This window comes from Perissodus microlepis, chromosome 1 (assembly GCF_051167445.1).
Source record: "Perissodus microlepis isolate ML-2025 ecotype Zambia chromosome 1, ASM5116744v1, whole genome shotgun sequence".
NCBI lineage: Eukaryota > Metazoa > Chordata > Actinopteri > Cichliformes > Cichlidae > Perissodus > Perissodus microlepis.
Genome location: NC_140461.1, coordinates 15,937,811 through 15,956,465, shown reverse-complemented (window position 1 = coordinate 15,956,465; position 18,655 = coordinate 15,937,811). Strand labels below are relative to the sequence as shown.

The 18,655-nt window shown below is 38.3% G+C and overlaps 1 protein-coding gene across 2 annotated transcripts in view; it reads right to left on the bottom strand.

Moving 5' to 3' along the window:
• The window catches only part of LOC146393616 (CUB and sushi domain-containing protein 1-like), a 437,819-nt gene that overhangs the window by 98,030 nt on the left and 321,134 nt on the right, over positions 1 to 18,655 (bottom strand). For both annotated transcript variants that reach the window (XM_084931950.1, XM_084931959.1), the window contains exons 24-26: positions 17,881 to 18,050; positions 7,396 to 7,552; positions 4,036 to 4,227 (exon numbers count right to left, since the gene is read on the bottom strand). In XM_084931950.1, coding sequence (XP_084788076.1) covers positions 4,036 to 4,227; positions 7,396 to 7,552; positions 17,881 to 18,050 — 519 coding nt within the window. The remainder of the gene's footprint in view (positions 1 to 4,035; positions 4,228 to 7,395; positions 7,553 to 17,880; positions 18,051 to 18,655) is intronic.

Below are 18,655 nucleotides of genomic sequence, written 5' to 3'. Positions count from 1 at the left end.
CACTGAGGTGTGAAGGTTAAGTTAAATGAGATTCAGTTAAGAACTGCTTGAATCGTTAAATCAACCTTGAATTATCCAAGCTTTTGGTATAGCGTTTCAAGGCTGGCAAATAACTTCGATGACTCTTTTCTGTTAAGGAGTTCAAGAAAAAAGAGGCAGTTTACAGCATGAGTGAGTTTTGTGTTAATTTTATATTGTTTTTTGTGGACAGAGAGGTTAAAAATAGTGAATATGGACAAATCAGGGGGCAAAGCTGGTAAGAGATTTAAACTCATCATGGTAGCACATAGCGCAAGAAGATGACTGCTGTTTAGGTATGTCTATGTGTGTGTATGTACATCTGTGCATGTCTGTGTGTTTGTTTGTGTGTGTGAGTTAAACGTGCATCATTAACACAGCCCTACAATCTACAAAACCATGGCAACCTACTGTTGTTGCATTACCCTGGGCAGAAGGCACACAAATCAGAATTTCCATGTGAAGACAAACACAAAGGGTACTCCAAGAGACAATCACACACAAGGCCAGAAACATACTTGAAAACATTTCTACAGTTACGCAAGCACATCCAGACATGTGAACACACCCGCCAGCATACACAGTACAACAACATAGTTGTTTCTGTCCCTGGTGAATGAAAGCAGGAAAAGAAAGGCAACTATTCTGTTATGTTTTTATCACTCTTGCTGGCAGATAGGACTTACAACACAACTTGCAAAGTAAGCCTTGGCCAATTTTCAGAGAAGAAGTTTTAAAGATCAGGCCAACAGGTGTGGAGAATTTTGATGAGATATTTTCACACCGTTGCAAATTTAATTGCTGTTCTGGCTTTGACATATACTGATGAATGTACAGGCAGAGGCAAGGTAGTTAAAGTTTTTCCACTTTAAAAGAAAGATAAAGAGTATAGTTTTGCTTTACTTTACCTCTGCCTTTGACATTAATTATTGTCATGTAAATTTTGATGAGACTGTGTTGCTTCAGTGTAGACAGAGGACTGCAGGAGACTCAAATCTAAACATGTACTGTATTTACTTGGTACAGTATCAAGGGGAACCAGAGGAAGCACACATCCTTACAGGTCATACTATCACCACAACTCTGAGCTTGTCATCACACTGGGACAATGTTTATACTTTAGGCAAATATTCTGTTCATCCCTTTATTCAGATAAAGTACTTTGCAATATTTTGCCTGCAGCTCAGCTTTCTGACCTTACCAGCATACACAAATAAACAATATTTATATATGCCAGGGAAGGACTTCAAGGCCAACAGAATCCTGCATGCTGCTCTGGGCTTGACCCTTTGGGACCTTTCCAATAGAAAAGCAGAAATCGTATCTCAATAACATAATTTGCAACAAAAAGACTATTTCTGTTGTTGAAAGTAAAATTATGTAGGACACAGAAAAAAGTAATGTGCCAAGCTATGGTGAGGCGTAACTCATAATAAATGGACATTGTACAAGAAAATACAAAAGATCTTTTTTTTGAAAAAAGATCTAATTATCAAAACAGTTTTTTCCAATAACAATATGTATTGCTGTAATGAAACTGTTCCATGTAAAGATAATGTGTGAGTGAGTGCTGTAGTAATGAAAGTTTATACACATGTGTGAACTTAAAAGTAAAAAAATATGCAGGCATTTATTTAAATTTGATCTTTCATGTTTTTTACTTTTATAAAGTTGTATGTGAAGAGGTGGCTTGGTTATTGTGTTCATGTCTTGTGTTTTTATAAGTACATGCAAAATTGTGAATCTATATGTGTTGTATGAAAACCTGGATCTTACCAAAACTGAAATATTGTCGGAATAATTTTCCCCTCTCCTTGTCAGTTTGAACAAGGAGAGGGGAAAAATGGAAAAAAATATTCTCAAAGTAGCAGACAACCACTCTTGGTATAGAAACAGCCTGAGGCAAACCTATCTCCTGATCTCCATGCTTATGCACATAGATATGGGAGTAAGCAAGACAGACAGTGGAGGAGACAGTCAGAGAGGCAGAAAGACAAACACTCCAACACACAGACAAAGGATGAGCACGCAAAGGTAGCTACAGAGGTAGTTAGCCCAGGGCTCTGCCAGCAAGTATTCTCCCAGTTGCTGGCTTACCTGAAATAAGGCAGTGACAGAACAGCTGCAAAAATTTTACTGACTGCAGAGGCATTCAGGGTCTCACACACACACTCTTCGCCATACACATCCATTCACACACATTGTTTTTAGTTGCCATTAGAAACCACAGCTGGGTATAACCCACATGACAGACTTCAGATGTACTGGCAGGTTACAAGACACATGGTTAAGCACTGCAGTGGGGAATTCCAAATTAACATGTGCTTTGTGCCCACATCTACTCAACAAGATGGAATACCTACAGGAACTGTGCTTTCATTTCCAAAATATGCAAAGCCACACAATATTTATGAACAAAATAGGAATTATGGACTTTAAAAAATTGCAAATTTCCTTTAGGGGGTTCAAAGCTAGCTACAAACAATACACGTAAACAAACCTTCCATGCTTCACTGGAGGTTGCTGAATGAAAATAAGGAATCAGAATGACCAGCTGTACTTGTTGTAGTTAAAATATGAAACAGCTTTTACACACTTAAAAGCAAGAGAGGAAAACAAGTTAAAAAGCACCTGAATCTCTTGGCATACTTTTCTCAGACCTAATTAAGAGGTGCTAAATGTCAACTAAAGGTACAGCTATCCTCTGATAGTTTATCTGCCTGAAAACGTTAAGAAATGCCCAAATATGTTTTAAATGGGCCAAATCCAGTTTAAAAACTCTTTTTACTATCTGAAAAAACACTGTGTGCAGTCATGTGGTGGTCAGTCATTGCAAAACTGATATACTGTAACTGCTGTAACTGTCTGTTTGTGACATTTACATTGGAAATGGATGATGATTCTTTTATTTTTAAATCTGTGGTCAGCATTCTCAACTACTCAAGTAGTGTTGTTGGAGTTGGAGAGAAGTGCAGGAGGGCTGTCCTTTTTTAAAAGTTTCATTTATCTTCATTTCTGTCTTTTCTTATTATTTATGATTCTCTGTTGCAGACTGAGTCAGAAGGGGTGAAGAAGTGATTCCTATTAAGAGGACAGTTTTAATCATGAATCATCAGTTTCATATGGGTGTGCAGTAAGTTTGTTTAACAACGAAAAACTTTTTTGTTTTATATCTGAAATGATTGCTATCTAATTTGACTAAAATGAATTTTGAGCATGCAGACAAACAAACTTTTTCATTATACAATTTTAGAAAAACAGCATGCGGTCAAAATTAGGTTATATAGCAAGCAGTCTGTATAGTCGTACATCGAAAAAAGAGTTATTGCAGCTCTTCTATGACATGATATCTCTGTTTGGTCGTATTTTACCATAATTTTATTCAAGAAGCAACAATTTCAGATGAATCAATATTGTTTCCTACATCACCTTCAGTCTCTTCTGATAGAATATTCTATTTGCTGTGCATGCTGAGAATAAAAGAGAAAGCTGAGGCTTCTGTCAAAGTCTCTGGCATAAAATGCTCTTCACACCTTCAGGGTACTAGGGAGTTGTCTGGCTTACATTATAAATTCATCACTTCAGAAATCACCCTTTATTTTTGCATCTTAACCACGCAATCCTTAAAACAGAGAGCACGATGCACTAAAATATCATACCTGATGACAACCAGATGCCACAGTGCATGTAATCTCATGTGCACAGGCCAATGATCAGAAAGGCCAGTTTTTATGCATAAATTGTATTAGAACCACTACATTTCCCACAGTGTTGAATCAGTCCCCCACACGCTCTTTTGAAAGTATTCATGTGTCTGTTGACTCAGTCACTTGTTCTCGCACACTGTCTTTTGAATCATCATGCTGCAACTCAGAAACAGACATGAGTAGCTTATCCCTGCTATATCACTCACTGAATTGTATGAAAAAGAGAGTTGTCCAGAGGTTAATAATTCAGATTTTGTAGTTCTGAAATATTGATGCAGAAGGGAACCTACACATATGCTGGCATACTAACCGACACAGGAAGGAAGCGGCTTGTCCCAGACGCGTCTGTCACCACTGAGACAGGTGAGTGTACTGCTCCCATGAAGACTGTATCCAGGGTTGCAGGAGTACAGGACAAAAGTGTTGGCATAATGACCGTCATCCTGGATCTTATAGCCATAACTAGGGACACCTGGTTCCTCACAGCGTACTAGGTCAAAACCTGGGTGGAGACAAACACACAGGCATAGTGATTAGGTCTTCCTGTCCATGCTGCAACACTACCTTTCACACAGGATGATTCTATTCTGGACAAAAGGACATAAGGTTATTGTATTCTTCTCCAGAATCTCACTACGTCCTACAGAATTTCAAGGTCTGAACACAATGTTAATACTTGTGACATAAAATTATAAAATTATGCTTCTTTCTGTGACATTCAAAAAAAGAAAAGTTGGGATTCTCACTTTCTGAAAATATAATGAGAGTTGTAATGGTAATGGAAAGCATTGTCAGTTAAATTTATGCAGTGAAAATGTGGTTTCTATGTGAAAATGTGGAGGGGAAAAAAAGCATTAAATGATAATTTTACATCCCACATAAACACAGAAAAAACAGAGTTTCTAACTTTCTAAGATGCACAAGAATAGAAAAACTTCCTGCCATTAAGGCAGATGGTTAAACAAAGACACAAGAATGCAACCAACATATGCTTTTTTCCCCCTCAGGTCAGCTTATGATAGATATAGCATTCCCACTCAGGTAGGGGTTGCTATAGGGACAATAAACAGTGAGCTGTAAAAAAGCTCTTTATTCAAGAAGATTCATCAGTTAGCAGCACAGATATTTAATTATCCAATAAAGTCAGCGATACTTAAATTTCTACATGGTAAATTTCAGCTTTTGTCAATGAAAGTTTAATGACATATTTGGCAGTGCGTTGCTAAATTGTTTTAATATGATGATCACTATGAGTCACTTGACTGTTGGGTGATGTTATTATATGTAAAACTGCTAAGTTTTTACTTCTTGCCGGATTCAGGGCATAAAATGAGAATCCACTCAATCTATAAGTTTGACTTTTGCATCTAGACCTGTCAATTCAGTGAAAACAGATTCACCTAATGGTAGCACTTTATCAGTAACAGTAATATTTTGATAACAATATAATAACCTGCAAGCAACAAAAATGGTAATAACTGTAATATGAATTGCTGTATACTGACTTATAGTTATCTATGGTTACCTAGTACTTTTTGTTTCCCTTCATAGGTAATAAGCCAGAACATTAAACATAATAGTTACATTGTTACATCCAAATAAATAATGCTATAGACACAAGTCAGGAATATTTAGTCCTGACTTTAGTTTAGTACCCTCAGTTTTTGTCTGAGTATCACCCAGCTTTTAAATTTAAATGTAATATTAGTCAGTTATAACCACTTTTGCTACAATGTAATTACTTGGCTAATAATGTGGTAATTAAGTGGTTATAACTTGCTATTTCTGTATTATTATGTTCTTTGTTTTGCCGCTATTACCACATTATTACTAAACTGTAATAGAAAATGCTAACAACCGGCTTTCTTAATGTCCTGAACAGATGTGCACATTATTTTATTTTCTGTATTGAAATAGCCTCTAATAATGTGCATTACTGAAACTGTTTAACTCAGACTCTGACTCTGCTTAACAAGCAATTGCTGCCTCCGTTGATCAGGAGCCATTGCTTCCTCCCTTTCTTTTGTTTAAACCTTATATCAATCTCTCTTATCTATCCATCCGCTCATCTATTGCAGCAGCGCTTTGAAGAAGGTGTCACCTTCTCTGGTTTAATGACTCACTGATTGATGGTTGTCTAATGGCCTAACTGACATACAGAGCATATATCTGGCGTCCATATAACATCTAGCTTCATTTGTTTGTCCCTTCGTCCAGCCGCTCTTCCACTCGAGATGTGTCACTTTCTCACCTTCTTTTAATGACTTGCAGATAAATGCTCCTCTAATAGCCTCTTTGACTTACACAGCAGCTGCTCTTGCCTTCTTAAGAGACTCACTTTACAGCTATTAAGATGTGTGTGTGCATATGTGTTTGTCAGAAAGAAAGACAGCCTGTTTCAGATATTCATGCACTCATTTTTTACAGTATGCTTGGTAAGCTACTGTTGCACTCTGGCCCTCAACAGAAAATCCTTGGGAAAAGTGATTGTTGATCTTTCAAGCTGTCAAAAAGGGAAAAAGAAAAACAAAGCAATGCAATTTGCTGACTGAGAAAGGCTAGTCTCTACAGTTTTGTAGTACATGACACCTATTTTGTTCTGCTATATACAGTAGCACTCAAGAATCACTTGACTGAAGCATAGGGCAGGTGCAAGATACATTCAAGAGGGCAATCAATAACAATTACCACCACTCTAGATTTCAATTATAAACATCTCTTCATGACGATCTTTGAGATGAGCTACTTCTCATATAGTAAATTACTGTTTGCGTAGCTGTGTGCATATATTGCTGTCATTTTTAGGACTACTTTTGATCAACAATTTGTGATGCAATTTGTGTAATTTTTTGTAACTCTTGCCTCTGTATGGGATCAGGGAGACCAGATATCCCTAATGTGGTGATCTCAGGCTACAACTACTAATTTGCTATATACATTTTCTGTTTAACCGCAGATAATCAAAAAGATGTCTCCACCAAGTACAACATCAAGAAGGAATATTTTAAAACCCATCCATCCATTCTTTTCCACTTCTCCTCAACAAGGTCACGGATGGCTGGAACCTATCCCTGCTACCAAAGTGTGAGAGGTGGGATAAACCCTGATCAGATCGCCAGTCTGACACAGACAGACAAACAATTATTCACACTCACATTTACACCAGTGGCAATTTAGAATCATCAATTAACCTAATCCTTCTAATTGTATGTCTGTGGACTGTAGGAGAAAGCCAGAATGTCCAGAGAGAACCCACACAAACATGGGGAGAACATGCAAACTCCACACAGAAAGGCCCCAGCGAGATGGTGGGGTCAAACTCAAGACCTTCTTAAGGCAACAGTGCAAACCACGTGCCACCATGCTGCCCATAATTTGAAATATGAAACATTAAAAGGTATTAAGGAACAGTTTATGGATGTGCAAATATGTATAAGACATTTCCCTTTAATTTAAATTAAAATTGAAAGGTTGAAAGGTGTCTGTGATAGACAGCAAGAGTTGTGTTAAAAGCTCCTTTCAAACCAGCGCTATACAAGTAAATACACATTTTAAATGATCTGTATTCCTGGTTTAAACATTTTGATAAAGATGAAGCGCCTTGAGGCGACTTTTGTTGTGATTTGGCGCTATATAAATAAAATTGAATTGAATTGAATAGATCACTTACTTGTATATGTAAGGTGGAAGCCCTGATTAGTTCCAGAAGCATTGCTATTAAACTCCAGCCACAGGTGATTAGATGTACTATTGATGACACGACCCATCATGTCTTCACGAGTAAAATTTCCAAGGAGGCGTGACGAACTGTTCTCTCCATCATATACCTGTCAATCAAAACAAAGGATTAGGGTTTCAGGACATGAATAAAAACATGAGTGTTAGAAATAATGAGGCTGTCAGTGAACATAGGTGCACAGTGCACTCCTGGCTTGGTATGAAAAACCAAAAGGCAATGCATAATGTGGGAGGTAAAGTATAAAAGGCTTATTTCTTAGTTTAGCATCCAATCCATCCATTGCTTTGTGTCCTGTTTCCTTCTCTCTGGCCACCTACTCCAGCTTTTCTTGTGGGACACAGACGTATTCCCAAGCCAGCCAAGAAGCATAATTTCTCTGTCATGCCCTGGGTCTTCCCCTGGGTCTGCTCCTTGTAGGACCCAAAAAGCTTATGGCCATAGTTGAGGAAGGTAGATCAACCAGTAAACTGACAGCTTAGTTTCATGTTCAGATCTCTCTTCACCAAAGTAGGCAAGGACAGCATTCACTTGAGGTAGCAACTCCTTGTGAAACCATGGGTGGCACTCCACACTTTTCCAGCTTTTCTAATTCTCATTCCTACCACTTCCCACACAGCTGTAAACTGCCCCAGTTCAAGGTGAATGTCACTGCTGAATGCCACTGAAGCCAAAAGAGTCACATCACACACAAAAAGCAAAAAGGTGGTTCTCAGGTCACCAAACTAGAGACCTTGTGCGCTTGCCTACCTCTAGAAATTCTGTCCACAAAAGTTATGAACGCAAACAATGACAAAGGGCAACCACAGTGAAGTCCAACTCCCACTGGAAATGAGTCTGTATTACGCTATTATAATGGTTGTACAAAGACTGGATGGCCTATAAAAACAGATACTGTACTCCTGAAGCAACCTCCCACAGGACACCCTGAGGGACAAGTTCGATCCCACACATAATCACACACACAAGGGCTGAGCAAACTCCTACACACCCTAGAATATCCTCATGGCCATAAGGAGTTTGTCCAATATTCAATGACCAGGACAAAAGTGGAACGCGTGCCAGGTATGACACACTCTATTGTCCAGTACTCTGACATAGACCTGCTCAGGTGGGCCAATGACAGTGATCCTGCTAAAGTTAACCTCCTAGGACCTGGCGTCCACATATGTGGACATCACATTTTCGGTTGTCTAGACCAAAATACTACATTTTGCTTTACACGGGCCTGATATCCGCTTATGAGGACATTATACTGCCACTGTTCTATCGAAATTTAAAGCGAAAGTCCTCATATGTGGATCTCATTTTTCTAAAAAAAAAAAAAAAAAAATCACGTAATTCTTGTTTTTTTACATTCATCAGGTCCCAATCAGCCCAAATAGCAAAGAGAAATTAAAAATGCATGCCATGAATGAGTTTGGGTCTTAGGAGGTTAAAGCAAGTCACTTTTTTTAAAAAAAAAAAAGGGAAACCAGCACCCCGGTGGGGCGATCCAGGACAGTCCAGGACATTTAAAAAATTGCTTATCTTATCTGACATTTTGTTTGCCACAATTAAAAGTGGCACAGTGAGCACATTGTATGAACCTACTTTCAATTTTGCTGTTTAATTCTTGTTCGTAACCTCTGGCAAACAGTAAATTTGAAAATCACTTTAAATTCAGTACTGGCAACGGGAATATTGTAGCCCTCAATGAAATATAAAAAGCTGGTTATTCACAGTAAAGGTTGTCTCAAGCTGTCATAAGTGTTCAAAAAGTGTATTTATATTTTGAAAAATTATCCCCCCTCATTTTACAGATGAAACCATTAAAAAGAAATAGAGCATTTTTTTCTCCATAAAAGCTAGAAGCCTCAGTATGCATATTTTTACTAATAACTAAACACACTGGTAAAGCCAAGTCAATGCCTGTGTTTATGTGTGACTTTATTTGATATGCGCATTAAAGGAGGGGAAAAATGAATAAGACTGAAAGCAAGTGAAGACAGGAGTTTTGGTTTACGGTGACATAAAAACGTCTCTCGTTTGTATTTTCTTTGTCGATCACTTACTCACCCTCCTTTTCGATATTCAAATATTACAAAAGCATTAGTGATGTTACCATTTTAGTCTGTGAAGGTTCTCGGTCATCCAGGTCATCGTAGTCAAAGGAGCTTGCAAAGAAAAGCGTCTGGACTTCTTTAAGTTGCCTGAAGAAGTTTCACCTCTCATCCGAGAAGCTTCTTCAGTTCTAAGGTCAAATGGTGGGGAGTCCCAGATTTAAACCTAGTGGGAGTATCCCCCCAAAGAGGGAAAAAAGGACCCCTGATGATCCTCTAATCGCCTGAGCCAAGGTGTGAAAACGTGTGTGGGTCCCAATCAGCCAGGGTTTCGGGTGAGCTCACTGTGAAACCTGGCCCCACCTTATCATGCAAATTCCTGAGGTCAGATGGCCCAGGATGTGAGTGGGCGTTAAGGCGTCTGGGGAGGGAACTCAAAACTGGATTATAGATGGCAGACAGTTGGTGTCGTAAACCCCCGCCTCTGTTCAAAGATGGTCGCTCACAGTGGACATAGATGGCTTCTTTCACTCCTCTTTCAAACCATCTGTCCTCTCTGTCCAAAATGTGAACATTGGCATCCCCGAAAGAGTGACCTTTATCCTTTAGATGCAGATGGACAGCTGAGTCTTGTCCTGTGGAGGTGGCTCTTCTATGTTGTGTCCCTACCATCTGACCTTAGAACTGAAGAAGCTTCTCGGATGAGAGGTGAAACGTCTTCAAGCAACTTAAAGAAGTCCAGACGCTTTTCTTTGCAAGCTCCTTTGGTTACCATTTTAGATTTCTTGCTGAACAGGGTCTCGTTTTAGTTTCCAACAATTCTGGTTTGCAATATATTCATTAACCTGTAATTGTGCACTCAGAGAAGCAGCACAAACAAGAGGCAAAACTGCTGGAAGCAATTTATTTCGAATGAGCACATTGAAAGAAGTAGATACAGAGGGTGGAATAATGGCTGCCAAAAAACATCTTTATAACTTGGCAACACAAGAAAGTTGAGCAGAGTATTAGATTGAAGGGCTGTGCTGTGTATTTTACTTACTAAAGCCCCATTATTATGGTTTAAAAATACAGGTTTTCACCAAAACTAAAAATAAGAGGTACTTGTTATTACCAAAGTAAGTTTCTAAGCTAGCACTACATCCACATTTTTTTAAACAAGCTGTCATGTTTTATTGAAAATACTGTTTCCAACATTGTAAACATGCAGACAAAGAGGAGAACAGCCCTTAATTTGAAAATAATCTCTCTTGATTCATTTGAAACTATTGAAGGCAGTATTTGGTAGTGAAACTAGCTCACACAATGTGATATAAATATATTGTTCGTGCTTGGGTTGGTTATGCTAATATTTGGCAGACAGTGACATTTCTAAAGATTGCTAATGACAGGTCTGCAGGTCGCAGGAATGCCAAAGAAAATAGACGAAGGCAAGGTAATGTTCTATCTCAAGTCAGTACTGTCAGTCAGCAGAGACACCACCTGCTACAAACATGTACCTAGTTTATATTTGAGTACGTGGCCACTGGAAGCGCAGGTTGAAATTGCATCACAGTATCAGCAGCATTACTCCACTAAACTTCATTTTCCTTCCCATGTTCCCACCCCACAGCTTCCCTCTCAGTGTCCTCCAATTTTGCGTCGTTCCGTCTGCCTCTCTTGCTTTCTGCTTCAGTCTTTCTTTCTTTCTTTCTATCTTTCTTTCTCTGTTTCAGTAAAACTCAGTATGGTTAATGAAAAGCCCTGCAGCTCATAAATCAACATGTCACCATCTGCCACCCCTCCTCTCTCTGTCTGTGTGACTCTTTCTCTCGTTCTCACTTGTTCTCTTACCACCTCTATTTTCATAACAATTCCTTCACACCCCGACTTTGTTTCCTTCTCACCCTCCCTCTTTTCTTCAGGCATGGGGGTAAATCTCAGTAAATATGGTCAATCACTGTATTAGCTGATATTTTCAGGCAAATTGAGCTTGGTAAGCCTCTTCTTTAATAGCGCCAGGGCAAAAACTTAGCCAACAGCAAGAGAAATTGTAATGAGCTGCTTCATATGTTACAGGAGAGTTTTGCCTCAAGCTGGCTGGAACTGTTAAACAAATGGTTTGTGTTCACAGTGTTCAGCTGCAGTAACAGGAATTAGCTCCATTACTGTTAGCCTGGGGAGTGGCGTGCTAATTGCTAGCTTAAGTGGCACTTTGGGGCTTTTTCTTTTTACTCATCCATTTTAATTTTGCTGTATGCTTTCTGCTAATTTTGGGGGAAATTTATAATTAATACACTATGATCAGCCACAACATTAAAACCACCTAATTCTAATTTTACGTAGGTCTTGCTAAACTTCAGTGAAGGATCTCCAGCCCTTGGGACAAAAACATGGGATCTCTGGTGGTATCCTGTGGTGACCATATATATGCCTTTAGGGGAGGTTGCAGGTCAGGAGGTAGAGCAGGTCATCCTAATCGGAAGATTGGTGGTTTGATCTCTGGCTGTTCCAAATGTCCTAAGACTACGAATGTGTGTGTGAGATAGAAAGCACTTGAAGGAATGGGTGAATCAAGAGGTTCAACAAGTTATATAAAGTGTTTCGAGTGCTCAGGTAGAGTAAAGTAGAGAAGCACGATATAAAAACCAGTCCATTTACCACTTCAGGCCCGATATGGGCATTACAGTAAGTCTATAGTTCATGAGGTATTATATATAGGTTACATCTAAGCAGTTTTTGGTGCAATGTCCTATTTGTGAAGACCGTTGTCATCAAGGGGTGATATCTCCATGGGAGATGGATTTGTTCTGCAGTACTGTCCCAGTGGATGTAAATGCAAGACCAAAAGTTTTCTAGCTTGAATTGCAAAGTGTTAATCTATTTCAGCTAGTTCTGATGTTGTGGTAGATCTCCACAGATGTTGTACACATTCACCAAACTGACCCTGAAATAGACATTAAATAAATATTTTAAATAGCTATAGTACAGTGATCCTATCCCATTAAGCATCTGGTATCTTTTTATAACTATTGCTTTTTGCAGTATAGCACACAAGTAAGGATGCCCTTGTGCAATATCACTCAGATGTTGGATGGTTAAAATTAGATTTCTTTTAAGATAAAAAAGCCGAAAATCTAAGGATTTTAGTTTGAATATAATACAACACAGGACCAAAAGTAAGAATTTAGTACAACAAAAGTGAGTATTTTCAGTTATTTTGTCTGTAGAAACCTCTATTATTTTGGCAGTGCAGTTTCGGGTTTTGTTAAGTCATTTGGATCATTTCTATTCTGCTGGGCTTCTGGATACTCCAAGTGATATTTTCAGCAAGTATTCTGGCTTTTCCACAGCTTCCATGGTGTCATCTATAAGTGCCAGTTACCTCTCGCTCTTTGTACTCACAGCTCCATAACTTTACACTTGAGCAATATGTATTACTGTGGTAAACCTGAGCAGATACTACAAAACTTGATGGATCTCAATGGGCCAAACAAGTGTTTTCTTGGGCTCATGTGACAAAATAAGACAGTATATGTTCCCAGTATTCACATCAAGCTTTTTTATGCTAATAAGCTAAATTTAATCTTAACAATAAAGTATGTTTTGTTTTTTTCCCATCCATATCCAATCTCTGAGCTGTCACAGAAAACCTAAATCCTAGTGTTCTGTCTGAAGCTCAAGTCCATTTGTTTTTCAGTCTGATTGTGGAAGTAGTGTACCGAGGCAAGTATTTGTTGTGCTATAGCTCAATCTATACCTCATACATGCAGCTGCAACTGTGTTTCAGTGCACAGTTTAGTTTAGAATTATCTTCCTGAAAAAAACAAACCCTTTCTAGAAAAAGCAGAGATCTGGAGAGCCACATATGTGCACTAATGCACCCCTATAGCATCAAAGAGGATGATTTTGAATGGAAAAGAAGCCAGATGGTTCGATGAGCCCGCTCCTCTTTAGCAAAGAGAGGATTCAGCATCTATATTATATAACTTGGAATTTTGATTCATCAGCCCACAGTACAGTTTTCCATGTTGCCTCAGTCCATCTTAAATGAGCTCGGGATCAGAGAGGGTAACGGCATTTGTTCGAAATGTTGTTTTTTTTCTTTACGCTGTATAATTTTAACTTGCATTTGCAGTTGCAGGAACAAACTGTGTTCACTGACAATGAATTTCGGAGCCCATGCTGTGATTTTCACTGCAAAATCATGTCTCTTCCTAATGTTGCACCACCTGAGGCCTGGTAATTACAACTATTTAATACTGTTTTTCAGCCCTGTCCCTGGTGCACAGAGAATTATATTTTATATTGTAAATGATGTGCTCCAAAATATCTTCATAATTATATGCAGTGGGCCAGAAAACATCCGGAATGATCCAGAACAGCCACAGAAATCCAAGTATCCAACATCCTGCCTGCACACTCTGCACATCCTTTTTAACTTCTCATCCCTGTCATTCTTCCCATTCCCAAACCAATTCTCTGTGAATAGCATGCATGGTCGTCGATTAATTGCTGTGACAACTGCATATCAGCAATCATAAGACATGATCATTTGATCAATCATGGCTCATTGTTATGCAATTGTATTAGTTTTGATCGTTATGCAACAGTGCTGTTCATAAAGATGAAGAAACCTGTAGTCTACTGAGACTGTAGACGTCTACGAAAACGTTGCATCCAGATGAACTGAATCCTTTTTTTCTGGTCGAGGTACTTCAACATCAAGCTAGCTCAACTGAAGAAGAGTGTTTAAGTGTTTAAGTGGCAGGTAATTTCAAAAGCAGCATTTTAAACACAAATCTCCATAAAATTTAACCCTAATTGTTACTGTATAGTTTGGCACACAGTCTGTCTGCTAGTTAAAGGTAAAGTTGAGGTATTTTTTAGAGAGAGAAAAAAATCTATTTATTATTGAGACTCTCAGAGATGGAGAAAGCAGATAGGACAAAGAGATAGTAGGAGTGAAAAATGAGAAACTGTTTTCAAATTTAAGCCAGCTCGTGAATTGACTTTTGATAACCAGCAAATTTAAAGCTTAATGTAATTCCCTAATTAATTTTAGATTTTTTTTAATCAGACAGTGGCTCTTTACATGATGTGCTGCTGCAGTTGATTTTGTATTTATCAATACGAAATGATAATTTTATGTTGTTCAAAGGGTTCAAAGGACAGTAAAACCAGGTGAGGCTGGCATGCAGTAATGTGTGGTACAGTTTTACAACAATGCACTGTGTTGGACTGATGCAGGGCAAATTGTGGTATCTATGGGTATTGTTAGGTTATGCAGCAGAAAAGGTGGTAAATGCATATATTTCAAGGGGAAAAGCATTTAAAACCTTATTAGTTTAAGAGTCTGCAAACTTTTAAATGATAGGTTTGATGTAGGGCTGGGCGATATGGCCTAAAATTCATATCGCGATATAATTTGAAAAATGTGCAGTAACGATATATATCACGATATATTCTTTTCTTCTGTATAACGTATTTTCCACACTATAATGCACACTTAAAATCCTTTAATTTTCTCAAAAATCGAGAGTGTGCCTTATGTATTAATTCTGGTTGTGCTTACTGACCTTGAACCGATTTTGGCGTGCAGAAATCTGTTAAAAATATTTTAGTACAACTTTGGTAAGCTGCACTGCTTGATGGATTGTCAGAGCATTACGGCTGCTGTAGTGAGGAGTAATCTGGGTCCAAAACCTCAGTCAACTTCAGGTCCCAAAGTCAAACGAACACTGAGAGTTAAAAACGGTCTAAATTCTTTCATCTTTAATAAAATGATCAGTGTTGCTGCTTTATTGGGTGTAACAAATACGTTTTACATCCAGGCATCCATGAAAACAGAATTTATTCAATTTAACGGAGTTAGAAGTTAACAGGAAGTTAGCTCGCTAGTTTCCACCTAAACATTTCATACCATGTTCTGACAGAGATTTTTGAAACTAATTAAAACATACAGCTCTGCTATCACTTCCAACATAAATGAAGACAGAAAACTAAACTGCAGTGGCGTTTGCAGGGTTACTGAAGTTGGACTACCTGGTATAAAATGTTGTGCTACGTGACTGCTAGCGACACAGCTATGTTAGCATAACATTGGCACAGTGAAGCTGGAGGATGAACACTAACTTTTTTTCCACTCGATAAAAGTTAACGTGAGGGATTCTGGTGGTCAGGGACAAATGCAATCGCACAGCAGGATGCTATACACGGGGCAAACTTCAGTCAGGAGAACACCTGAGATTATTCATCCACAATACAAGGTTAGTTATTAATATACTGCAACAACATGGGAATAGAACAGCTGCGAGAGAATTCAACATTAATGAATCAATGTTACGGAAGTGGAGGAAGCGCAGTTTGTGGCTTTCTCCTTTTTTTTAAGTGCTTCATCTCTTTGCTATGACTGTCGCCCGGCATAATTTGCAGATGATAATGGTTTTAGCCACTGCGATGCTTTCAACCAAAACAGGCGCAGCTTGATGACATCATCAACATGCGCTATCGCGATAGAGATTTTGACTATATCGCTCTATCGTTGGCCAAATTTATATCGTTTCTATCGTATATCGTTTATATCGCCCACCCCTAGTTTGATGGGATATTTTGTACATGCAATTTTTATTTCCTATTGACAATTAGATTTCCTTTATCTACTTTTTCTGAATATACAAGGAATATTTAGGCGTTTGCGTGTCTGTTAACCATCTTGGCGTCACTTTCCTTTTGTTAAAAGGATTTTTACCTTTTTTCAAACACATCCCACTGGGAACAGTTCCAGCTTTTACAATGACGTTAAGCCTCTCTAAAAGTCAGGAAGAACCCTGCTAATACAATCTAACCACAGACAGGCTCAGCCAATGCTCTAGGCCTAAGACTGATAATACACTCTAACCACATACTGGCTTAACCATGCCCTCAGGCCTAATACTGCTAAGAGACATTGTGAATAAAAACAGTTTTAGACGATGTCTGTAGGACAGTGCTAAGACTGTAAAATAGCTTGCACAATTGCCAACGGGGCATGTACCAGAGCGAGACTTATGAGGATATATGCGCATCAGAAATATCTGTAATTCTCTGTGCAGATGGGAATTTTTTAACATCAAGTTTATAACATAAAAAATTTCTTGAATAAAAAAAAAAAAAAATCTCCACATCTTAAATACGCTATAGATCAATGTACCTCTTTCAGTGTCTTAGAAAAAAAGTTCAAGGAGTTGAGATTTTTTTTACTAAATACAAATAAATATATTGTCAAAAAAACAAACAAACATTTCTTTGTCCAAAATAAAGGCTGAAAGTGAACTCTGTGGATTTATTAGATGTTAATGTTAAGTTGGAAGTTTTAACTTGGGAGTCTATGGGCACTGACTTAGTGGCCTTTAGTAGAAGTCAATTATTTGGCACTTCACCAGTTTGCTTTTTGAATAATGCAAAAAGGAATACAACAAAGAAACAGCAAAAAAACGAAAGAAAGAAAGATATTGAAAAGTAAACATGAAACCATGCAGGAGGTGATCATCCAAAATAAAAATAGCTAGCAACACAACAATAAAGCTTGAAACTGGGGTAAAACGTCTCTCTTCTATTGTACAAATTGTGTCAAATAGCTATTCATTTTATTGATGGTACCCCCATAATATGAGTAATGAAAGTGCAAAAAAGCCAACCTTCAAACACAATAATAATTGTACACTGTAGTGGATTCATTAGAGGGTTAATAGAGGAAGAATTGATCCTTCTGTGCCTCTGCTTCCAAAGCATTCATTCAGCATGGATGACTACAGCAGGAGCACCATCAGCACTAATAGGGAAGATGGTTAATAACCCCCTGCAGGGATGTTATTGCTTCTTGCAACAATGTTTAACACATCTAAAAGGTAGGTCTACCTCGACAATACTATTTAACTACATAGCAGGTAAGCCAAGAAACCAGAGACCCTAATGTTATTCACTCTTCTCCTTTTCCTGGACTTGCACATCTCATATAATTAAAGGACAAACATTCCCTGACACATTAATTAGACCAGATGTTCATGGCTAGAACAAAAGCTTTGACACATTATTTCATAGAGTATTCATGCTAGCATCTAGAGCTCAGCAAGCCAAACACGTAATGATTGTTCAAGCAAAGTCAAAGTACATACAGCTTTGCATTTTGACAACATTTGATAGTATAATCCTGTATGTATTCTGTGTGTGTGTGTGTGTGTGTGTGTGTGTGTGTGTGTGTGTGTGTGTGTGAGTGTGTGAGTGAGTGAGTGAGTGAGAGAGAGAGAGAGAGAGAGAGAGAGTCAGTAAATAAATTATACACTTTAGGACTAATTGGTGAAATTTGTCATTTTTGCATGCATATCTGTGTGTATGTGAGTATGCACAGGGTACACACCTTGAGATAATCTCCATCTTGCAATGAGAAGCTCTCAGCTTTCAGCCTGATTCCTTTGCCCTTTTCAGTAGTAATGCGGTAGATGCACTCATGGTTGTTATTGTAGTTGGAGGGGAAATTTGGAGAAAGGAGAACACCTTCTGGTCCCAGTGAGGAGGCCCCACACTCAGCTGTAGCGAGGCAGTAGAGGAGAAGTTACAAAATGAGAACACTTCTATCTAATTATCTCTGAATAGCAGGCTTGGGTTATAATTTATTTAAATTTAAAAAAAAACCAAACATTCTGCATGACGTGGAGAGAGCATGGCGCATATTAAGTAGCGCCACAAACCTTTTTTCAACTCGGCAGAGACAATGCAAAAGTCTATTAAAAAACAGTGGAAAAGTCTTGAGCCACCGCTCTTATATTTCTCTAGAAAAATGAGAAATAGGTGAAGTGATGCAAACATAAATGGAAATATAGCAATATGGTATAAAAGGCAAAAACAGAGTTTGCACCGTTCTAAAGAGCTTGGATGTCAATATTCAGTTTGACTACCCTATTTTTTTTAACACAGCCTGAACTCTCTCGTAATTTCTTTAAGTAGTCTTCAGAAAGAGTTGAAAGCTTCTTGAAGGTTCATTTTTCTGTCAAGATTATCCCAGTAATCTCAACGTTGGGATTCTGCAGAAGAATTCATATCTGATAGTGTCCCACTGTGTGGTTTTCTATCAATGCTTTTACTGCATTAGCAGTATGTTTGGGATTACTGTTATGCTGAAAAATGAAGCTGCT